The 25,840-nt window shown below is 44.2% G+C and overlaps 1 protein-coding gene across 9 annotated transcripts in view; it reads right to left on the reverse strand.

The window, feature by feature from the left end:
- cobl (cordon-bleu WH2 repeat protein) overlaps positions 1-22,977 on the reverse strand; it is a 48,851-nt gene extending 25,874 nt beyond the window's left edge. For 6 of the 9 annotated variants that reach the window (XM_042106840.1, XM_042106837.1, XM_042106835.1 and 3 more), the window contains exons 1-4: positions 22,800-22,977; positions 22,095-22,231; positions 4,310-4,504; positions 1,414-1,624 (exon numbers count right to left, since the gene is read on the reverse strand). In XM_042106840.1, coding sequence (XP_041962774.1) covers positions 1,414-1,624; positions 4,310-4,504; positions 22,095-22,129 — 441 coding nt within the window. In that variant the 5' untranslated portion in view covers positions 22,130-22,231; positions 22,800-22,977. Of the gene's footprint in view, positions 1-1,413; positions 1,625-4,309; positions 4,505-7,056; positions 7,178-22,094; positions 22,232-22,448; positions 22,670-22,799 lie in introns of those variants that run through there. The other 3 variants (XM_042106833.1, XM_042106832.1, XM_042106834.1) reach the window with 3 other exon arrangements.
- Positions 22,978-25,840: the final 2,863 nt, after the last annotated feature.

Here is a 25,840-nt window from a genome sequence, read left to right on the forward strand (position 1 = left end):
GAGAGAGAGAGCACTAGAGAAAAAGAGAGAGAGGGAGAGAGAGAGCACTAGAGAAAAAGAGAGAGAGAGAGAGAGAGAGAGCACTAGAGAAAAAGAGAGAGAGGGAGAGAGAGAGCACTAGAGAAAAAGAGAGAAAGAGAGAGAGAGAGAGAGAGAGGGAGAGAGAGAGAGCACTAGAGAAAAAGAGACAAAAAGAGAGAGAGAGAGAGAGAGAGGGAGAGAGAGAGAGCACTAGAGAAAAAGAGAGAGAGGGAGAGAGAGAGAAAAAGAGAGAGAGAGAGAAGGGGAAGGGGTGATGATCCTAAGTGAAAGGAAGAAAGGGAGTAAGGGAAACCCGCAAGAGTGAGAGCAGACAGGACAGCTTGTACCTCAGCACCGGCTCTTTTGGACCCTTTTAAACGCCTCCTCTGCAGCCAAAGGGCAAACGCAACGGAAGACAAGGCACTTTACAACAAAATCCTGTGTGTGTGTGTGTTTTAGTGTGTGTGTGTGTGTGTATGTGTGTGTATGTGTATTTGTGCCTGTGGCCATGCTTGTTCGTTTGTGTGTCTGTGAATTTATGACTGCACGTTTGAACATACATTACGTAATAAAGACTAGATAACATAACATCGTACAGTTGATAACACGTACAATTCCAGTACAATTAATATACTCCAATTACATAAACCTGTTGCAAAACAATTCCTTCACTCCAACAACACCACAAGCAGTATAATACTGTCTTGTACATACAGTGCAGTCAGAGTGATCAAATCAGAGTGTGATCAAATGATCTTGGCTCTCATTAAAGATATGAGATCATGCGATTATGAGATTTTCTAATGTAAGAAACTTGACAGTAAACAACTGTCAGTACACAACTACACATTATTGTAAACGTACAAGTACAAGTACAAGTACAAGTACTGCACAAGTATTGTAAAGGCAAACTGGTGCTGCTGACAGATATACATCACTCTGTTAAGTCAGTGTCAGAATATCTACACTACTCTACATGAAGGGAACTACACGTGCACTTGGTGAACCCTGCATTGAGGGAATGCAGCTGCACATTCTGAATGAGAATTTCATTTTGTCAACAGGTTAAAATACAAATGACAAAAATTGTTTGTCAACAGGTTAGAATACAAATGACAAAAATAATTACAATCGCTACTTAGACTACATTTATTTTCAGTTTTTTTTTTCTCATCCAGAATCTGAGCATGATGCACTTTGCAACATGACAATGTAAAGAACAATGTAAACACAATTTGAATACAGTCTGCTAACATACCGTACAGCCAATACATTTCACTTGAATGTGCTACCATGCTAAGTAGTCTTGTTGAATAGGCTGTGCTACCATGCTAAGTAGCCTTATTGAATAGGTTGTGCTACAATGCTAATTAGCATGGCTCTGGAGCTCACCTCTGGCACTCTGGGCACAGGCTTCCGTACTAGCTTCTCATCCACCACACGCTCCTTAATGAGGGCACAGGCTACATCCAGAGAGCCCAGGAAGGCATTAGGCTTGAAGGCCACAGGCTGTCCCTCTGATGACAGCAGCTCCAGGGTGTGGTAGGCCGGGTTCAGGTGGTACTGACCACACACCTCCACAAGCAGGTCCATAAGAGCTTTCCTGCAAAGAGAATGACAGAAGAAAGGGAAGGCAAAACAGAGCGAGAGAAAGAGAGAGCGAGAGAAAGAGAGAGAGGTTTCAAGGTGGGATAGGGTTACCTCTTCAAACCTGATAGGTCGGCAAGTGATTAGGTCACATGACCTGGTGGTGTCATGTGACCTGATGTCTAGATGGCCGCTCAGTTTTGGGAGACGTGAGAGGAGGAGCAGATTCACCTCACTTTAGTTGTACACACACTCATGTGATGTCATAAGATAAGCTCTGATACAAAAATGTTTTTGGTGGTTTTAAACTCTCTATACTCTACTCTCTAAACTGGATATAAGAATGCAAAACTTCACATAGATATGTTCAAATGAATGAGTATTAGATAAAAAAAAAATCTAGCCAACTGCAACTAAAACACACTAAATCTTTGCCCTATGGAAAACTAAAGTGTGTGTGTTTTTTGCTGAGCCATTTCCTGTCATGTCAGTGGTTTCAGAAAGAGTCTGAACATGGCATGATGGGAGTTGTTTTCCAGAATATTGGTTCAGGGTTTCCAGAATATGGGCCAGTTCACCAAACTGAGAGGACGACTGCGATTTCACGGTCTATAAAAGCACAACAATAGCACCACACTGTCTGGGACAGAGACGGAAAGCCACACAGAATGCAGAACGTCACGTATACTCCTGCATGTACAGTAAAATGCGGTGGCTAGCCCAAACACAGTATGTTAAACGAGAAAAGCCATTGTTATGGAAACCAGTGGCGGTTCATGGTTCCCATCTAAAGGTTCCTGTAGGTCTGAGTCAGACAATGACAAGTTCTTTCTGATTCCCATGACACTAGGCAGGGCTCTGGGAGCTCTCAGAGATCTGCCAACAGAAAGTCATCCCTGTCATTTGCTCGACATCTGAACAGTAGACAAATATAATTCTCCTTTCCAAGACAGAGACCTGCTGTTGCCATGGCGTTTGTTTCTATGACACATAAGTGTTTTTTATTCCATCCATTTGCAAGGATATTCCAGTACTGCAGGTTGCTATGTTTATTTTCCATAACTTTTCAAGTTTTTTTTTTCACTCTGAAAGGTTTGGACTTGCACACGTCTACACACATTACAGTTGACAGACATGTATATTATGTAACTGTAAAAGCATTCCTAAAGTCCAAACAAAGTGATGCAATTGTAATTAATTGCATAAATGAATTCTTAAACATATTACACAAAGCTGTGATGGTGTAAACTGTTCTCACATGCAATTATGAAAACACAGTCCACCATGTTGCATATTTGTTCACTTCAGCAGTCTCTCTCTTACTCACACACAGACCGACCCAGAGACCCAAAATAACTTCTTTATGAGTCAAGCAACACCACTCCCTTTACCCTGACTCTGTCAAATATTATTGACTCTAAATATCAGGCACATAACAAACATACCACATTAAAACCAGTGTCTCAGTCTGCCTAATACTACAGGTCATTTAAAGAAATCGAAGGGAGTTTAAGAGAGGAACATTTCACTTAATTTCAGTGAATGTCATGCAAATACAGTGGTAGTGGTGGTCTAGTGGTGAGGGATCTGGAGAGCCATCACAGGAACCACCACCACTGCACTCCCGAGCAAGTAACCTCTAACTGAAGCTGCTCCTGGGGGACTGGATATCACTGTAAGCCGCTCTGGATAAGAGCATCTGCAAAATGACTAGTAATGTAATGTAATAGTCTGGTCTGTGGTGGTGACCTGGTTTCATCTCAGTGTCATTCATGAGAATGCTGGCCCAGAAGGGCTGCCTGTCTCGCCTCACAAGATCACTGACGGTAGGGGACTTTCTCCCCCGCGTACAGTAACCCAGCTCAGCATACGCCACTGCTCTAAGGTCCCACTGGCATTTGGCAGCTTAGCCCGTGCGACATGCACGCCACAAATAAATATGACTTCGAAGGAGAATGGAAAGTAGAAAGCAGGAAGTGGAAACCTTGTTTATCCAACACCAAGACCAAGAACAAACCACTGAGAAGTTAGAACACTCACGTGTTTGTAATCAATGTACACATGTATTTTATTCAAGACTTTCAGTGACTAAGTTGTGACTGAATATAAACTGACATGCTAATTGATATTCAGCGACCTCCAAAGAAACTGAGTGTTGATTGTTGCTAAGTTCTGTGGCTGGTCCTTGTGGGTGATAGTGGGGTGGCCGATCACCCACCTGCCATCAAAGGTGCAGGCAGTGTGGGTGCTGCTGAACAGATGCTGGCAAGTATGAATGATAAAACCATAGAAATGACTACATTACTGTAGTTCAAATATTCAATGGTATATACTGTATTTGAATTAATCTTGTGATTGGAATGTCAGTGTGACACTCACTCTGTCAAAAGGATTTGTTGACTCAACTTAAGCCAGTCTATTTTATGTGTAATGTAATACACTTGACATTACACAATGATATAACTTAAAACTCTGTCAAAGCAACAAGATCACTTGACTGGCTTGAGTTTATAGAAAGCATTTAGCAGATGCTTTTACCCAAAGTGATACACTTGCAAAGGCCGATTCAAGTTATTATTATTGGAGAATTGTAGCTTTGAGTCTGGTGGTGTGTGTGAGTATAAATGTATGGTGTGAGTGTGAATGTGTGTGTGAGTGAGTGTGTGAGTGAGTGTGTGTGTGAGCATGAGCGGTCACCCACCTGCCATCGAAGGTGCTGGTGGTGTGGGCGCCGCTGGGCAGGCTGAGCTGGAGCTCCACGTGGGGCTGCAGGACGTTCTCCTTGATGTCCGTGCTCACAGCCACGCCACCGTCGGGCACGATGTTTCGCGGCAGGCGGCGGGGAGTGGGCTGAGGGGGGCCTGGGGGAGGGGGGGCCGGGTTCTTCATCTTACGGCTGTAACAAACACACACACGCGTCAGGTTTGAGCAACCACACACACACACACACACACACACACACGCAGACACATGCATCAAGCAAGAACAGTCACACATGCACACACAGACACACACTCGTGCGTCCGCAATGAACCGTCACACACGCACACACAAACTCACACACTTCAGGCATGACCAGTCACTCACTCACACATGGCTATCTGAGTGTATGGTGATGTAACCGTGGGACCATAGCATGGCTCATTTAGCCCATGGAGTCAGGCTCAGGTGACCCTCTTAAAGATAAAGCTAAACGCATCAACCAGTATTACGTAACACAGCCATACAGGCAGTTAGCAGTCTACTATCTGTCTGTTGTTGGGTGTAGACAGGAGCATTGGTGCTGTTGTTGTTATCAACGTTGCTGGCAGAGGGCTGGTCTAATCAATGTACTGTCACATCATTAAAAACACCATGGAGCATTCCACACCTCTCATAAAGATCCCTACAGATCAACATCTCAGGAAACCACTTATTTAACGTTCTGTAGTTTCACAATAAATACTTCTTCTTTCCAACACTTTTCCAAAAACTGATCGATTTTTTTTTTAGCAAAATCTTTTGAATATTTAAATTTAAAGGAACCATATGTAAGATTGTGGCCAAAACTGGTACTGCAATCACTTTCAAATTACTGTACATTACATTACATTACATTACATTACATGACATTACATTTGGCTGACGCATTTTTAGCCAAAGCGACTTACAACATGGTAAACAGTTTAAGTTGAGCAATTCTCAACAATTTTAGGACAATTTAAAAAGCATTAGAGTACAGTAAGAATAAGTGCATCAGTGAGTGCTGTTTTTAACAGTTACTTGTCAGTTTAAGACGGCTGGTGAGTGCTAGGATCAGCAAGACTTGTTGTAAGTGTTGCTATGAGAGGAGATGTTCTCTAAAGAGCTGGGTCTTCAGGAGTTTTTTGAAAATGGAGAGGGATGTCCCTGCCCTTGTAGGAACTGGCAGTGTGTTCCACCAACGAGGAACAATAGAGTAGAGAGGTGTATCCCCTACCCCTCCCCCCTGACTTGAGGTTGCCAACCCGGATGCCGAAACACTACTGACTTTGTGATTAGTAGATAAGTGGAGGGTGGCGCATCAGGCCAAAACACAACATCAACATCAGTTGAGGGCTGCAACTTCACTTTAAAAATGACAATATCCTGGCCGGACTACTGTTGTCAGTGATATAAGTATTTGAAATGAACATGATTTCTTAATGTCTAGTGACATATCAGGGCCATTTTATGATTAATTGAAATTAATTTCTTACATACGGTTCCTTTAAAAATTGCCATTAGCAAATCAGGAAGGCTGCAATTCATCATACAGTTTGGGATTATGATTATTTGTGAAACATTTTTCCCTTTTACCAGAAGAGATGTGTAAACAAGTAAACATGTAAAACCTATTGTCAAGCAGTTGCTACGTCATGGTAACACAATGAACAAGCAGCAACTTAAAAAAACATTACAGGCAACAGTGTGTTGAATGCAAAGAACGGCTAGCAGAAGTAGCGCTGATTTTGCCCAATAATACAAGATAAACAAACTACTACCGGTACTTCAAAGTCAAGGAATGTATTCGTGAATATTGAACTGAAGCTTGACTTTCACAATTGATATCACAAACCAAATTGCAACATCTGTCAGAAAGGTCGCAATTAGATATTTTCCCTAAATCGTTCAGCCCTACATTATACTCCAATGTTCTGATTCATTTGGTGCTGTCTGTCTTTAAATACCCATCGGTTTAATTGGTTATATAAGTAGGGATGTACTGATACACTCAACTCACGATTCAGTATGATTCACGATTTTAAGTTCACAATACGATTTTCTCGTGATTAGAAAAATCTTTTGACCAATCTGACCAAATCATCGGGATGTCTGTGTTTTATCACGTGTGACGTCTGATGTCAAACAAGTGAAATCAAAAGCAGATTAGACCCTATTATGTTAAAAAAAATTGCATCGTGATCTATTTGGTTATTTCAATCGGTTGTAATCGGTTCACACATTTGTACTGATTTTTAACCGATTCACTGTGCATCGTTAGATTCCTATTATAAGGTCTGTTAAATCAGTTTTCTGTAGAAAAACAAGGTGAGACATTCTGACTGTCCAGGCATATTGTATATTGTGAGGAGATACCAAAACCATAAATCCAATATTTTCCTCTGCAAATTATCAAGAAACATTGCTGTCAATCCTGTGGCAGGTACAATCTTCATTAATCAATAAACAACAGATAGTATTGAGTAAAAATGTAAAATCAGAGAAGAATAACAAGCCATTCTATCAGTGATATTCGACAGCTGAATACGATATGTTTCCCATTTGTCAATATTTGTCAGTCTCTACACTCTCACAGGATCTAGGTGTGTCCAGCAAGCACAGGCTAACACTGAGCTAACGCTCCACTGATTGATCACATTTTTAATACACACCTGCTTTCCGTTTCACTAAGGAAATATTAGCACAAGATAAAGCCATCTAACTCACAGCAGAGGCCTGCCCCTGGGTCGGGTCTCGTCTGGAACGCTTGAGGCCCGTGTCAGTGGTTCTCCTAGGAGCTGGAGGACCGTAGGAGCATGTCTGATCTGAGAGAGGTAGAGGTTCCTAATGCTGACTCAGAGAGCTGGTGAACGTGCCACGGGATTTAGACCTCGGCCTTACCCTGTCAATCATTAGTGCGGTCTGGGGTGTTTGGTGCAGGGCTTTATCGTTGGGCAATGCTTTGTCAATAGGAGCGGGCCAAGTTTTCATGAGGGAAAGATAATCAGTAAGAATCTGGTCAGGTGAGGGAGGGGGGAGAGGGAGCAGTCCTCTTGTTTCCCACAAAGGGGTCACAAAACAACTCTCAGGTCACACACACACACACACAGACATACACTTACACACACACACACACAGAGAGACATACACAAACATAAACACACACACACACACACACACACACAAACGCACAAACACTTGTGTGCTTACACAAACACATACATGTAACACACGTTCACGGGCTGAAGTGCATACACACACACACACACACATTGCCACTACCTCTCATCCCACACACACTCAAAAACCCTCATGGATACACACACTCTCCAACACACACACCTCAGCCATGAGACATACACACTCCTCAAACACAAAGAGCCCTTCAGCAGACCTCCAGCTCTCCCGCGGGAGCAGAAAGCTCTCAGTTTCAGAGCTGGCAATGCTAAAGGCCCAACCTGCGGTGCGACTGGACTACTAATGGAGCCGACCCGGCTCTCAGCCTCCCCTCCTCTCCTCCTTCCCCTCCGCTTTTGACTGGCACTGTAGCCACTTTCAGTTTCCTTCATTTCATAACTCAACACGTCCAGGCCTCAGGGGAAGAGCCGGGCCCTCACAGACAAAGCCATCGCCTCAGCTCCTCCAAACGCCTGAACGCCTGACGGCATTAAGCCTCTGGGGAGGGAGAGGAGGATCACTTCACACACAGAGTGATCTAAGTGCACGGCAGAGGAGGTGAACTGAGGAGGTGACTCCTTTGGGCAGTGGTGCAGATGAGGAGGTGACTCCTTTTACAGATGAGGAGGTGACTTGTTTTGGCAATGGCACAGATGAGGAGGTGACTCCTCTTACAGATGAGAAGGTGACTTGTTTTGGCAGAGGCCTAGATGAGAGCAGTTTTGCAGCACCATGTGCTCCTACTCATGCTGAGGGTCTGAATTGACACCCTGTCTGGACCCCTGCCCTGGACTGTGCAGAGGATCCACTCCAAATGCCGCTTCTGTTAAAGTGTTGAACACTGCGTGCTGTCCACAGTACTCAGGGTCAGATGTGAGGCCCTGTCTGACCTGACCTGGGTAAACACATGATTTTGATCATGTATAATTATTTCTATTTACAGTAGCCCTTCCATCCAACTTGATGTCTTCAAATGTCTGCACTTCAGGAACGAGAGGGTTATCATTTTTGGTATCAGAAGAACACCATTTGTACAGAAATATCTAAAGCTAAAGAACATATCACAATAGGACGTTCAACCACACAGTGGTATAATTAAGCAATAAGCACAGAGAGAGCGCGGGTTCCAGTGATTTGAGAACAGCAAAGGGGCGTTGTTAGACACAAAGCGCAAAACAGCTATCTTTCCCACAGTAACGAGTGCTAAAGTAAACTTCCACTGAAGACCAGCAAGTCCTTGTGTGTCCCTCAATGTGTGTCCTGCAGAAAAAATGGTGATAAGAGGTGTGCCAAAGGAACACACAAACACACACACACACACACACACACACACACACACACACACACACACACACACACACAGAAAAATATACTGTAAACACACACACACACACAGAGAAACATACAGTAAACACACACACACACAGAAAAACATACTGTAAACACACACACACACACACACACACACACACACACACACACACACACACACACACACACAGAAACATAAACACACACACACACAGAAAAACATACTGTAAACACACACACACACACAAACACACACACCGACACAGAAACAGAAACACACACACACACACACACACACACACACACACACAGAGGAGTCCCAGGGCGTCTGATCTGACCCACTTCTCTCTCTCCCAGGACTCTGTAAGCTAACTGCACCAAAACACCAGAGCCTTTCAGGACACAATGCCACACAATGCATGGCTTTACATTCCCTCACAATGTATAGGCTATTATGCACAATTAGCATCAACGCTTGTTGGGTAAACAGTTGCTCTACAGTTACAATGAACAAACTGTGAGTGCAGTAAAGTAGAAAAAATGTTCCCTATATACCACATTACAGCAAGACACCTTCAGCCCAGTTAAGGGCCAAAGGTCTCCTACTGCCCCAGACTGACCGATTGAGCAGTGTACAAATGTGTGTGTGTCTGTGTGTGTGTGTGTGTGTGTGTGTGTGTGGTGTGTGTGTGTGTGTATGTGTTAGAGCAGTGTTTACATTCGGACGCCTGCACTCATGGACAAGTATAATTTTATCCACAGACAAAGTTAAAAGTGTATGGCAGTGAGTGCAAACTAATGACAGTTATTTTTAAGAGACTCACTACCTCGCCATAGGCATAATGGGCCTTTATGTTGTCCCAGAGCAGTCTGGATTTATGGCCATTCATATGCAAATGACCCCATGCCAAATGTCCTGGTGTGGGGATATGAATGTGAAGGGGAGGATCTCTATTGTTATGGTACTCAGAGACCACTGACTAGGAGTAATCTATCTAAACGGGGCACTGGCCAAAGCACAGAAAATAAACCCGTCTGGAATGGATCCTCCTTGCCAGATCCCAAATGGAGGGTTGCCGCACCACTCCAACACACACTCTTGAAAATCTATCCCCGAAAACATTCATCTCTTGCCTCTCAGGTCACTTAAGTCACACTCCACTGGCCAGTCCACTACACCTCTGCTGATGCATAGAGAAGCGCTCAGATGCTAATCCCCTGCTACTGCTGAGAGGCCATGGGAGGACCGATGATGACACACACACTGAGCCCAGTGCACAAACACAAAGGAGACCAAAACTCAGTCAGTCAGTCGCCCCCTCACTATGGCTGAACTGGACAGTCCAGTTTCCTCCAGAAAAGACAGGCGATGAAACACATTCTCATGGACCCCAGATCAGATCCCATTCCTGTGGAGCAAAAGAGAGCCAAAGACCTCACCCAGCTGTGTTTCTGACACAGAAAATGTTCCTCCTGGTTGGCCTGTATCTGAGCTATAACTCCAGTCAACGCACGTGGAGGTGTGTGCCTAACAGTAACTGTTAACTTTATCAGCACATGTTTTTATCTGCAACGCCACATTTGAATGTCTGGCCTTTCGTCCCACACAGAAGGAGTTGCTCAGGGCGAGAACTTCTTTTCTCCATCAGCTGAAGTTGCTCAGTGCGCGAACTTCTTTTCTCCATCAGCTGAAGTTGCTCAGGGCGAGAAATTATTTTCTCCTTCAGCTCACCCCAGTTCTGTTTAACAGTTCAAATAGGAGCACGTGCCAGCTGTTCTGGGGGACTGGAGGAAATACAATGCTTGACCATAGACTGCAGAGCTGTATAGCTATGGCAACCAGAAAACTGTTGATCCATAAGGGAATGTGTGCAGTGTGGAGGCATCCTGCCACTACCTCCATGCTGAAACGGTGTGTGAGAGTGACTACATACAGTATACTGCATATGTGTCTGTGTGAGTGTGAATTAATGTGTGTGTGTGCATGTGTATCTGTCGATACATGTGTGTGTTCTGATATGTGTTAGGTAATATACTGTATAGTGTGTGTTTTGAATGTTTTGTATGAGTGTGTGTTAGGTGTGTGCTGTGTGTGTTGATTTGGAAGACCTCCCAGCGCAGGATAGAATGAGCGCGGGAATGGGTCAAACGCAGGATCCTGACGAGAACAAAGGCACCTTTATGAGAGCTCAACACAGGGCTGAATCAGACCTAGTGTCCCATCAAAAACACAAACACACACACACAAAAGCAACACAAACCTGCCCCAGGATCTCTGAGTCTCTCCTCAGGAATAAGAATGAGTCTGGCTTGAGAGTTCGCACACACACACACACACGGACACGCACACACACACACACACACACACACACACACACACACACACACACACACACACACACACACAAGACCTGTCCCAGCAGTGCCCTGAGTCTCTCCACAAGAATAAGAGCAAGAGCAAGTCTGGCCAAACACACAAAGATCCACACACACATACACAGAGACACACATGTACACAAGCACACACACAAACACACACACACACACACGTACACAAGCACACACATAGATACAGACCCTATACAGCTCCACAGACACATGCACACATACATAAACCAGCGTCATGCAGCTGGCCCGGCCTCTCTGGCAGGAGTAAGAGCAGCCTGGACTGGACTGGGTGGGGGCTAGCTGGGGAATACTCAGCTCAGAACAGAAGCCTTTCATTAGGACAGTCAGTACCAACTCAGCTAACCAGGAGGAAGCCCAGCCCTCATGTGTGTCAATTAAACACTATACATCAGTCTAAATACTACAGTTATGACTAATTAACACGTACACACATATTCATATAATCACATACAGATATACACACACACACACATGCACACACACTCTCAAAAACATACACACACAGACACTCTGAACAAACATACACACAGAGAGACGCACACACACACACACACACATGCGCACACGCACACACACAGACAAACGCACACACACACACACACATTCCTGTAGAGGCAGACTGTCTCCCCCTCCCCATACCACCCCTGACCCCCTGCATCATGCCAGTCTCACCCTCATTCCAAACGTTGCCACGCCAACCTATATTTACCCACACCCATTCTGCAGCTGTGCGCTTCTGAAGAAAGACTGTACACACACACACACACATAGAGTACACACACTCCAGGTCACATTAACACACACACAGACACAGACACACATACTGTACAAATGCAAACACACAAGCACACACAAAGGGATCATGCAGACAGACGCCCGGTAACATCAGCAAGGAACTCCAGCTGAGACACACACACACACACACACACACAGAAGGGCTTAGTCTGACAGACACAGGCTACCCCAACAGGGAACAGGAGCAGAAGCAGTGAGGTGGGGGTGAGTAGTGTGACATTTGACTCTATGCCTGCATGTGTTTGTCGTTACTATGGTGACACGGCAACAGGACCGGACTCTGCTCTCCAGTTTCAGAGGAGTGAGAGAGCAAGGCTCTGTCACAACTACACTGGCATTCACAAACCCTTGGGCATACACACACAGAAACTTGAATTTCCCCTTGGGAAGTATCTATCTATCTATCTTAAACACACACACACACACACACACACAGATACAGGCACTAACACACACACACCACACACACACACACACACACACACACACACACACACAGATACAGGCACTAACACACACACAACACACACACACACACACACACACACACACACACACACACACACACACACACAGATACAGGCACTAACACACACACAACACACACACACACACACACACACACACACACACACACACACACACACACACACACAGATACAGGCACTAACACACACACACACACACACACACACACAGTGGCTATCCTCACAAGTTGCATCATTTTAGTTTCCCCTCATATAAACATCAGGCTCAGCACTATCAGTGATCCTCACACACGCCCAGTAAGGGCCAGATAAACTGTTTCTATCTCCTCCCATGGGCGGGTCTCCTACCTAAGTGCACTAGAAATAGCCCCATCGGACTATTTTTAGGCCATTTCCTCAGTCCAGCTCCGCTGTTACACACCTACAGGGAATCACAATAAGACTAAGACATGGATTAATAACACAAATCTGTGTTGGACAGAACTACGAGCATGACAGACAGCAACCGTAGCCTATGCTGTGCACACTGTTGTGTATACTGCTTTGTAAACACTTACTGTGCTGAGTGCAATTCATCAACTAATTGGTTTAAACAGCAGTCATAAACTGAGTAGCGTGTATCAGTACAGTGTTGCCGTCCACTATCTGTGAACCAGGGACCACAGGGGTCAACAGGGTGCCAATGAGAGAACTGGGATAGACCCTCACACACACACACACAGATACAGAGAGAGAGCTGTGTGTGGCAGCGTGGGCAGAGGGTGTGGCACTGCAGAGCCTTTCAGGGCAGAGCGCTTCCATCACACCCACACACTGGAACACACTGGACTCTGGCACTCTCTGTCCAGACACTGAACTTCAGTCCTTTCACACACACACACACACACACACACAAATAAAAAAGTACAAAACACAAAGCACATGCATTGCACACACACACACACACACACACAATAAAAAAGTACAAAACACAAAGTACATGCATTGCACACACACACACAATAAAAAAGTACAAAACACAAAGCACAAGCATTGCACGCACACACACACACACACACACACACACACACACTTAATGGTCAGCTGCTGCGTCATACAGACCAATAACAGACATTTACTGCACTCAGTTTCAAGTACACACACACACACACACACAGAAGCATGCCCATGGCATCACACATTATTCTTTTTATTCTTCCTCTGCTTCCCTGCTTTCTTGTTCTCTCTCCACCCCTCTCCCTGTCTCTCTCTATCCCTCTCCCTGTCTCTCTCTATCCCTCTCCCTGTCTCTCTCTATCCCTCTCCCTGTCTCTCGCTATCCCTCTCCCTGTCTCTCTCTATCCCTCTCCCTGTCTCTCTCCACCCCTCTCCCTGTCTCTCTCTATCCCTCTCCCTGTCTCTCTCTATCCCTCTCCCTGTCTCTCTCTATCCCTCTCCCTGTCTCTCTCCACCCCTCTCCCTGTCTCTCTCTATCCCTCTCCCTGTCTCTCTCCACCCCCCTCCCTGTCTCTCTCTATCCCTCTCCCTGTCTCTCTCCACCCCCCTCCCTGTCTCTCTCTATCCCTCTCCCTGTCTCTCTCCACCCCCCTCCCTGTCTCTCTCTATCCCTCTCCCTGTCTCTCTCCACCCCCCTCCCTGTCTCTCTCCACCCCCCTCCCTGTCTCTCTCTATCCCTCTCCCTGTCTCTCTCCACCCCCCTCCCTGTCTCTCTCTATCCCTCTCCCTGTCTCTCTCCACCCCCCTCCCTGTCTCTCTCTATCCCTCTCCCTGTCTCTCTCTATCCCTCTCCCTGTCTCTCTCCACCCCTCTCCCTGTCTCTCTCTATCCCTCTCCCTGTCTCTCTCCACCCCCCTCCCTGTCTCTCTCTATCCCTCTCCCTGTCTCTCTCTATCCCTCTCCCTGTCTCTCTCTATCCCTCTCCCTGTCTCTCTCTATCCCTCTCCCTGTCTCTCTCCACCCCTCTCCCTGTCTCTCTCCACCCCTCTCCCTGTCTCTCTCTATCCCACAGCTGCTGGGCTGAACAACAGGCCTGTCCCCAAACTCTCTGGAGGGGGCAGACTTGCAGGACGACTGGAAGGGAACAGCATGCTGGGACCAATTACCAGGTGCGCCACCCAGAGAGGGGACACCAGCAGGGGGGGAAAAGCACATCCACGCGCGTGTTGGTGAGCATTTGTCCTCTATGCACGTGCATGTGTGGCTGAGTGTGTCTAGATATGCGTGTGGTTGGATATGTGTGTGCGTGTATGTGTGTGCGTGTGTGTGTGTGCGTGTGTGAACGCAGCCCCACAGGAGGTGAAGAGAGAAACATCAGCAAATAACAATTAGCTTGTTTCCGTATTCCCACAACAGCCCCCAGGTGAACGCTCCAGTAACACCTTTATAATTATCAACCAGCACACACCTGCCCTGCCTGCATATAAAATACACACACACACACACAGACGTGCGCGCACACACACACACACACACACACACACAGCGAGAGAAGGAAATATATATATATATAAAAAAATATCTTCAAACATTACCAGTTAGGGATAAATAGTGGTAAAATTCCTGATGCCTAGAATTTTTAATGACTTTTATAACTCTGTGGTTGATCATTTCAGTGGAAGATGGGGTTGTGTAGTTACATGGAGGGCACGGACATAGGAAGGAGAAAACTGAATTCAACAGGTAAATTAGTTCATGTTATTCTGGGGAAAGCTGGTTTGAAGTTACCTTGACTACCAGCAAGCCTCCAGTTCCCCTAGCATGGGAGTGCTGCTGCTATCCTTTCATGTTCCACCACCATGCTTAACCTATTTCACCAATAACTGCAAAAACAAACACATAGCAAGAATTGCGCTGCCTAGTACCCTCACACCAATCTACGTAACCTATAAGTGGCATAAGTTACACTGTTTAGCATTTATACTTATGTGCCGGTGTGTCAGTATAGCTCCAGAACCAAAATGAAGTTCCACACAGGAACACAGGAACCGAAGTGAAGTTCTACACAGGAACTTGAAGGGGGCTAGCGTTAATCCCCTTCACTTCAAATGCAGATTGTAAGCAACAAGCAGACGCAAGACACACAACTTCAGTCAGAGGAGCTGTAACTTTATTAAATTACCAGCAGATCAAACTCTGCATAAGTCTGCTTCATTGCCTCAGTCGTCAGCTTCCCTCTTCCAGGTTCTAGTTATTTATCTGCATTGTCTCTCTCTCTCCCTCCAACACTCACGTAGTCTATGCACCGGGTTGTTCTTAAATTAGCCTAACTACTTTTATAACAAGACACTATGCTATATCAATGCTATTCTGTTGACTGTTGAGTTTTGTTGCTACTGTGCAATGGAGATGGGGACATTTATAGGCTAAGGAACATGTTCAGCACATGTATAGGCTAAGGAACATGTTCAGCACATTTATAGCCTAAGGAACATGTTCAGCACATGTATAGGCTAAGGAACATGTTCAGCACATTTATAGCCTAAGGAACATGTTCAGCACATGTATAGGCTAAGGAACATGTTCAGCACATTTTAACTGTACAGCAATGATACCAATAACCATGTTCATTTTAGTCACTGTAACTGTGATGTTAAATTTCCAAACATCTCTACTGGAGATCCAAAAATATTGTAGTGGGGTGTGTGCAGGCTAGGCCTCCACACTGTGGTAAACAGTCTATTCTAATGGAGGCCTTCCTGGATGAAAGCCCTATATTTAGAGACAGAAATGGACCTTAGAAACGACAATATAAACTATGTCATTTCATCCATAACTGACTCCCCACCCTGATATATTCGGCCTGTAAAAACAACATTTAAAAGTCTGCTGATATTGATCTTAAAACGAGTCTCCATTTGTCTTGTCCCGGGGGCGTCGATAAGAGCAGAGCAGCGACACGCCCTCTCCCAGAAATCCCAACGCCCACGAGCAATTCAGGCAACGTGATCTGATAGCCGTTTCCCCAAAATAGACGGGAGATGACACACATTCATATGGCCGCCAGGCCAACCAGGAGATAGAAGTCACCACAGCTGCAGACGCACATAACTCATCACACACACACACACACGCACAAGCAGGTCTACATTTGGACTGAACCAACACAATAGGACATTTTTGATTACCGGTACACACTTTTCAGACCAACTCAAAGTTGAAAGTCTACAATTAGCCTATAAGTATAATATATGAAGTGTGAAATGTTGTCCTTTGAAATAAGGCTTTAGTAAATAATAAGAAACTTTAATAAATAAAAAATAATTTCCAGGAATAAGTCTGCATTTCCAAATTCGCAAAATGTACTGCCATTCTGGGTGGTAATCCACTTGGCAAAAACACTGAGAAAGTAATGACAATATGTATGTATGACAATACAATTTGTTTTACACCAATTCATTACATGTGTGGGTGAAACTCAACAACAGAAGATACCTCACTGACCACAAGGAATGTGCTCTGTCCTATTTCCATGACTGAGCTTTTAAGTAATGTCATATTCTAAACATAGCCACTTAGGCTATAATAACAGATAACAATTAAACTTCTCCAGCTACGGACTGCCCTTGTCACAATCCTATGGGTAACAGTGAGTTTTATATTGAGTCAGGACATTAGGAGAGCCAGCAGTACGGAATCCTGGCAGGGACAAACAGAGCAACACTCTCACCTTCATGCCGAAATATAATAACAATTATTTTAAGTCATAAAATGAATATCTTTCACTAGTTCATGTTCAAGATTTGCGAAAAAGAGAAGCAAGCAAAAGCGTGTTTGGCAAGGTCTCTAGCCAAGGTCATGAAGTGTTTTGCAGGGATTGTGCAGGAGTGTACTGCACAGGCAGGAGTCAAGCAGGATCCATACAGTACCTGCACCCCTGTTCTATTGCTAACCAAGGGAGATAGGTGGTATCAGGGGAGGTGGTGGGTTGAAAGGGAGATCAAGCCATATGCCGCAGCTTGAACAGGGAGGCTGGAAACAAATTAGCCAATAAGAGACCTACGCTGAAGGTGTGATACATTTCATCATGCTCCTCCCGAACCTCCGTTTAGAACACCACATAAACCTAACACTTCCAGCTATTATCTATAGAACTTTAAAGCAAGGAATCTGTGTGTGTGTGTGTGTGTGTGTGTGTGTGTGTGTGTGTGCGTTGATTCTTTGTAGCTGTCTTAAGGCATGATGGGCATTCTTCCTTCTCCAGAGAACCTCGTCAAAGTCACACACACCTGATCCATTTCTGAGTGTGGCTTTGCTGAGCTCAGGGGCCCGAGGTTGGCGTGGCTGCCCCACCCGGTCTTCCCTTCCTGGGCAGGCCAGCGTGGCTTCCTCCCCTTCCTCCTCCAGATGCCACACATGTGCACACTCAGCCGTTACCACACTGAAAATAACCTCAGGAAGAGCCTGATGCTATACTGTGCACCACCGAGGAGAAAGAAACCCACACACACATTGAAAGAGATAGAGAGAGAGAGAACAAGAAAGAGAGACAAGAGAGGTGGCACCCCCACATACACACACAAATGGCACCAACTCACACACAGAACACAACCGCAATAAACTTAGCACACACCAAAAAGTACGCACACATCTGGAGTATCCTCCATACACACACACACACAGTTCAGTTCAGAGAGAGAGTGTGTGTGTGTGTCTGTCTGTATGTGTGTGTATGTGTGTATGGGAGTTTCTGAGTTTAACATCAAGCCCTTCCAGTACCTCCCTCAGAAGCCTCTGCAGAGCTGTGATGTGAACTCTCTCCCCTCTCAAACAGAGCCTCTCCCTCTCTCTTTTCAAACCAGTCTTCATACCCGTGCCACAGTTTCCACACCTGGAAAACATTTCCAACCCCTTGTGCCCACCAGTCATCATAACTCCTCTAAGATCCATGGCTATTCAGACACAGTTTGACTGAACACAGACATAAATACGCTATGAAATGCTCCATAAATTACCACAGTTTCTCCAATTTCTTCAATGGGGTTTATTTCCACAAAGTGAGAGAATTTCATCCGGTCCATGACGTTCAGCATTGATTGCTGAAGACAAGCACAGACAAATCTAACTTGTGTTTAAAGCAGAGATAGAAAATTCCTCTGTTGTGTTGTGTGTAAACTATGCACACATGTTCTGCTATGACTATTGGCTTGTTCTAAGCATGTGTTCCCTCAGGTGTGAGATGTTCTGCTGTGACTATTGGCTTGTTCTAAGCACATGGTCCCTCAGGTGTGAGATGTTAGTTATGTAGGGCCCTATCCCAGGCCTACAGAGAGCACAAGAGTGTCAGTGACACTCAACAGTGAGTGTACCTCTCCTATGTGTGTGTGTGTGTGTGTGTGTTTGTGTGCGTGCCTCTGTGAATAAGCTCTAGGGTTACAGATGGAGGTGTCACCATCAGATCACTTCAGGGTGTCAAGTGTGTAAGAAGCATTGTGTGTGTGTGTGTATGTGTGTGTGTGTGTGTGTCTTTCGCTATGGCGATGTGACTCAATTGTGTGTACAAGTTAAGGGCCTTTTTTGAGAGCTCTAACACAGCTAGTTGCATAATACACACACACAGCATCTTTCCTTCCCAGGACATACATCTGATGTGGGTTTGGACCTGAATGAGCGCTGTGTCCTCCCTGATGTTCAAACCCAGAACCACTGGCCTACAAATCCACCATCTCCTGTCATTATGGCCTGAGGCGTCCCAATGGGGCTTTGTGCAGCATACAGATGACAGAGCAGGGAGGCATGGAGCTGGGTACTTTTTAATTACACCCCACACACACACACACACACACACACATTCTCTCTCTCTCTCACACACACACACTTACTGTACATCACTTGTCTAGGGTGTCTAAAGAAACAAGCCAGAGCTAATGAGATGGTCCATTTCAGACTCCCATTAACCACTCCCAGTCACACACACACACACACACACATTGGTGTCTCTCACCTACACACACACGCAATGTGTGTGTGTATGTGTGTGCGTGTGTGTGTAGGTGAGAGATGTAATTCAACAATGTAAATCTCCTTGTCCTTAACAATATGAACCTCCTCCATATTTACAGTCTGCATATAAAGGCACTCGTAAATTCATCCAGCAGGCTTTAGTGTGTCCACCGAGACGCATGTTATCATGGGACTACCTCGCCCTCCAGGTAAGTGTCCACGGAGACAGGCTGCTACAGTACATGGTCATGGAGAAGGTTCTTGTGAAATAGAAACCAGGGTCCTGTGTGAAATTCATGGAGGTTCTAGTTGCTACAGTTCCTCACAGAACTGGATTCTGGACACTGCTGAAGACTTCCATCTCTGTTCATTCTGTTCTTTGTTCTTCACTCTTGAGTTGTTGTCAGCGGTTAAGTGCCGCACAGGAATCTTTTGACCAAAGATTCTAGAGCTCTGTTCTAGAATCTTTGCTTTTGACCACAAACTTCTCCAGTGACTCATTTGTCCATAACTAAACTATTCTTCCAATAACACAGACTTTAATAACACAGATTACATATCTTAACCTGTTCTTTGAATGACAACATTAAGCTTTGTTATCCCACCGTGGTTTCAGTCTGAGGCAAAAATAAGATAACAGCAGCTGAATAATGGCTTACACAACAGAGACTCTATGGGATAGCAATGCAGAGAGAGAGAGGGAGGGGGGGGGGGTGCACGGAGCATGCTCCGTCAGACCCGGGGGCCTTTAAATAACCTGGCTTCAATGTGAACCTCTGGGCTGTCATTAGGTCAGCTGACACAAACAGACTTGTGGCTAAAGGCTGAAGCGTTTACAAAGGACACACCCAGGTCCTACCAGATAATTCCAGATTACACAGAACAGTCTGCTGAAACAGCAACAGCTGTACATCCATTTGGCCAGCTGAACAAGGTGCATACAAATCCACGAGATTAATGACTATATGTTACAGATTACAGATTAAAGTAGTTGTTGTAGTACAACAACAGACAGACATGATTCCAGAAAACAATAATTGCTGTGAGAGCAGACAGGACAAGCTGATAGATAACACCAGCTAAATTCACTGCTAAGAGCAGGGTCCAGGCATGTCAGCGACAACTGGTGTCCAGCTACCCCAATATCTGCCCTGTACGAGGAGCTCATCCCCAATATCTGCCCTGTAGGTGAAGCTGCCCTGTATGAGGAGGTGAGGTGTTGATGCAGAATGCTTTGTGTACTTCCCTTACTGAAACGCTAACTTCAACCTTGGACCAGTACAAGGCTCTGCCCTTAACGCCTGTCCAAACAGACCAGGGGTTTTGCTAACCTTTCCATTTACAGTCTCCTCATTACCTAATCATGGTAAATGATGGTATATTATTGGGTAACTACTACAGGTAACAGGAAGGTAAGTGCATAAATGAGAAACTACAGTACATGTGAATACTTAGAAACAAGTTTATTACAGATGAATTATAGCATGTTATTGGTTAATAATATATGTAGATAAATACAGAGAAACTACAGCACAAATACCAAGAAAAAAACGCAACTATTACCTATCAACTTAACTAAGACTGCGGACTTGTAAAAGGGGCACTTTAATAGGAGGGGTCACCAGGATTTTCCACCAGTGTTCACCTGGCCCACTGTTGGTCCATGAAGCCATTACAGGTGGTACCTGACTATGCACTCAATAATAGTTTCACTGTTGGAATCACTACTGTTCACTGTTCACTTTTACCTTTCCAATTAATTTGTCAGTTAAACACACAACAGCCTTAAGCCTTCCACTGAGCAGATTTGCCAGGGTGTTTAGTAAGGATAAATGATAAAAACAACAGCAGCAACACCAGAGAGCTTCCCACACCTGACCTACTTAACAAAAAACAGTCCCTTCCTCACTAACGTATACTGCATATCTGTCCAAGCACCTCCCTTATATTAAAAACAGACCGATTATCTCTCTGCCTGCCTAACGCACAGTCGAGTGGCTCCACTTCACCTGTGGCAGATTGCAGTTCCATTTTCTGACCAAAAGGACTTCAACAACAGTCACACGTTTACCCCACCTCAGCACAATAGTCCGACAGAATCACCCAGAGAGTGCGGACCTTTCCACAGTCAACACCCCTAACAATTCAAGTGCTATGTTACAGGCCAACATCAATATGGAATGTAGGTCTATGTACAGTAGGTCTAAGCATTTCAAATTTAAACTGTGCATAGAAATAACTAATCTTATGAGAATCCAGATTTCTATTCATAATATATATGTAATTCCATATCTAAGATACAGTAGCCTACTCTGTCTATTTCTGCACTCTATTGCTGTTCTCATACAAAATTGAAATACTGCAGGCATGACCTCACAATAACACAAACAAATAGCTACACAGTGTTAACTAAGTGGGTGACCTCTAAAAATGACTTGATTTTATCGCTTGTCATATACTATCCTGTAAGAACACAAATGTTGAGATGATTTCGGGGGTTTTTTTACCGCTGAAAACACGCACTTTTCAGTCGCAGAGGCGCTTCAGTTTTTATGCACAGGTGATCAATACAAGGATCATTCATTAAAGCATTTCGCCCTATTGAGACAAACTCTGGACCAAAAGACACGGGAGATTTAAACTTACCCTATTGGCGGTTTAGAATAAGAATTGCTGTCCATATCTTGCTGATGGTCCTGGTTGTATCTCAATTAAATGTCGCCTGTGTTTTCCCTTCGTCCAGCCAAGGACACTGATGTGTGATTTAATCCCATGGGTGATGTCTTAACAAAGAAACATGTGTAATTAAAAATTAGATAGAATAAGATAAAATAAGAAATTGGTTTGAGCCCACAGTAAACAAGGTTGCAACTTAAACTCCGTTTGGCACTGATGTGACAGCTCTGGACTCAACTTGTCAACTGCACAGATATCACTGCTGCTCAGCTTATGGGTGTTGGAAATAGAATTTCGCGAATGGACGCAGACGGAAATACTTACGAAACAATTACGAGACACTTCAGCTAGTTTAGATGAAAAGCACACAAATGTTTTAAAAGATGCGTAAAATGCAACAATAAAGTTGTAATTATTTGAAGCATATGGGTTTGATCCGTTCTCCTCTAGCCATTCTCCCGCCGTCAGCAACAGGCTTGTCTAGTGCGTCAGTGCACTCTCCGGGAATACAGCCAAACTGGCGAGTTTTGGAACTATAGCAACCGACTCAACTAACCACGGAAGACAAGTTTATCTAACACGCGTTGGACTTACACATCCATCTGGGAATATACAGCATGTAGTAAGTAACATTACATTTACACTGTGATTGCAAGAACCACGTTTCTAACTTACCCACGACAACTACTTATGGTTTCATCTCTTTTTTCGTTTTCCAGACTTTAGCAGTAGCCTATATTGATTTACCTGCTCCTTGCCTCTAGAAAACGCAGCGTTACATTGTTTATTTGTTTGAATACAGTTCATCACTTCATTCTTTTCAAACCTAACTGTGCCGCTCCCAGCGCGCTTTGCGATGGAGCTACAGCTGCGCGTTGCCTGATTGGGCTATCCTACGTACAAACCCGCCTCCTTTCAGTAGCAGGTCATAGCCATGATCTTGTCAGTTGGTCTCGTCAAAGAGAGGGTGACACGTCTGAACTAGGCCTATTTCAGGACTGAAGAAAAGCCCCAATCTGCAAGCTGCAGCCCGGGGTACATTTCGCATTTCACATATCGCTATGTTCTGTAATCTTGCAAATGTTGTGACGCCAAATACTGTCTTACTGTCTGCTTCCCAGCGTCTCCACACGAGGGCGCTGTTCACTATAATGAAAGCTGCAAGCGTAGGGTGACATGGGTAACTGGCTCAGTAGGCTCAGGATTTTTTTTGCATGACACCTCCTCATGGGGACCGTCATTATCATTTTTGTTTGCTCAAGCCCTAATGGGGTCCTAAGCAGAATTTGATTTGGGGGCCCTCCCCCTTGATCATTCACACCAGTGGCAATCCTGACTGGTTTTGGTTTGACATTTGTTTTCTCAAATACATCACAAGCTATGCAAACTACACTCTGAAACCTCTTGGAGCCTGTCATTTCATGTGTATAATAACACAGTGGTGACATCCTCTACATCAGTGTTTTTCAACCACTGTGCCGGGGCACACTAGTGTGCCGTGAGAGATCATCAGGTGTGCCGCAGAAAATTACCCAAATGTCACTCACTGGTCCAGAAAAGCAACTGTTGCATCAAAGAATTTATAACCACATGCTCTCATTGATTGTGTGATTGCACTATTTGTGGTATGCAGGCATTTTACAACGGGGGCCCCATATCCAGTATTCACAGAATCATCACATATCCAGTTCATAACAACAATTAAATTAGATATAGTCACCTACAAATGAAACAGAGGGCGCTTGTTTTATTGAGCAGGTCTTGCATAGAAGCCATAATAAGGCCATATCTGTGGATTATTTGAAATTTTAGGCTATGGTATGTTTATTTTTTCTTCACACAGGATGGTAGTATGCTGTGGGACATTTTAAGTGTCAAAAGTGTGTCGTGGCACAAAAAAGGTTGAAAAACACTGCTCTACATGACTGCTGAGGTTTCAGACAGAGACACAGACACCTAGCCAAAAAATCTAGATGCACCCTAGCGGCAGCAAATTACATTTGCTTCCAGGGCTAGTCTAGCAACTCTCCGTTGGCTTGTGAGCTCGAAAAAATTAAACTTATATCAGGCCAATCAAATCATGTATAGAGTCGTTAGGCGGGCTTAACATAATGATTGATGGCAGAGTTGCAACGTTTGAATTCCCTGCTACTTGAAAACAAAGAAGATGGATGTTGCTGTTGGCGAACAGTGTGACACGAGTTAAGCTTTTTTTAAGTTGGCAAAAGTTTGAACTAGCCCACTAGCTCCGCTGATGGGAAAACGCATGGGACTCATAGCGCTGTCCTATTGCGTGCAGAGGGAATTTAAAAAGACAACCGATTATCCCGCCCCTCGGACTGAGCACTGCGAACGGTGAGTGCCCAGACCCTACATTTTAATGTGGGTCTGGCTCGTCAGGCTAACAGACACCGTATTCTGGGTGAAATCTGGGAAAAATAACAGAAAACACATCAAAAGTTAAATATATTAAAATATATATATAAAGAATCAATAAAAGGATACAAAGTTATTGAATGTAAAGTGTAAGATAGTGTTGTTTATGTATATAATTGCTAATATGCACTATAAGGGCCATCACAAGGTCAATCAATAAAGATCAATAAGTTAATAAAGAAACATACTCCAAATCTCGACAGAACTTAGCCGAAGGAAATCAGTCTCTTCTCTCTTTCCACATCTTGGAGCTCTTGGTTGTTTTTTTCTCTCTCCTCCTTTTTGCCAGCTTTTCCATATTGACATGGACTATTATTAATAGCATCTTATTAACTTTAAATATAGTTTCTACACAGAAACCAGCAGATGATTCCAATGACACCATTGACAGGTATGTTTCTTGTGCACTAAAAGAAGTAATAACAAGTGGTGAATTTGAACAAGGTCCACAATAGTCGTCAATATGGAAAATCAGACACAATAGTCCATGACAATATGGAAAAGCAGACACAATGGTCCATGTCAATATGGAAAAGCAGGCACAATATTTAAAGTATTTAATTTACATCCAGCCTATCCATCACGCAAAGCTATGAGGAAGACATTAATTGTGATTAATCAAACTCAAATCTTTTTCTGATTTTTATGCTGCAGCATAGAGGCTACTGGTCCTTGCAGCTTCTCGTTCTGGTTGATTATCTGACAAATGTCACAAATACTTTTGGTTTTTGCAGAAATAATGTTGTCAAAGTCTAATTCAGTGGAAATGCATGGATTCCAGTTGCTGCTACTGGAAGCAACTGGAATCCATGCATTTCCCTGGAATTATTTTTGGTAACAATGGTAGCCAACCGTACCCCACTACCTGAAATAGGGGAGCAGTTCCACCACTTCCTGTTTGCCAGTGGGACAGCGTGAACCCCTTGGTTTAAATGAACTGTCACGTTGCATCCGAGCTGTAAAATACAGACATTCAGAACAGCAACATTGTAGCATATGACGGAGGTGGCTTTTAGCTAGATGGATGGCAGCAGGCTAAGTAATATGGGGTACCGTTTGTAAAATAAGGTATTTTGTTTTATCCAGCACAGTTTTAGCACATTTAGCATCAAAACATGTAAGATACGATTTTGTACAAGGGAAAAATATGAAGTGAAATGTTAAATATAAATGTTAAATTGAAATATAAATGTTAAATATAAATGCTAAATATAAATATCAAGGGTGTTTTTCAGACAATGGAACCTGGTGAACTTCTCAAAGTAAACAGTAACACTAAA

This window comes from Alosa sapidissima, chromosome 10 (genome assembly GCF_018492685.1).
Source record: "Alosa sapidissima isolate fAloSap1 chromosome 10, fAloSap1.pri, whole genome shotgun sequence".
In the NCBI taxonomy this organism is placed as follows: domain Eukaryota; kingdom Metazoa; phylum Chordata; class Actinopteri; order Clupeiformes; family Clupeidae; genus Alosa; species Alosa sapidissima.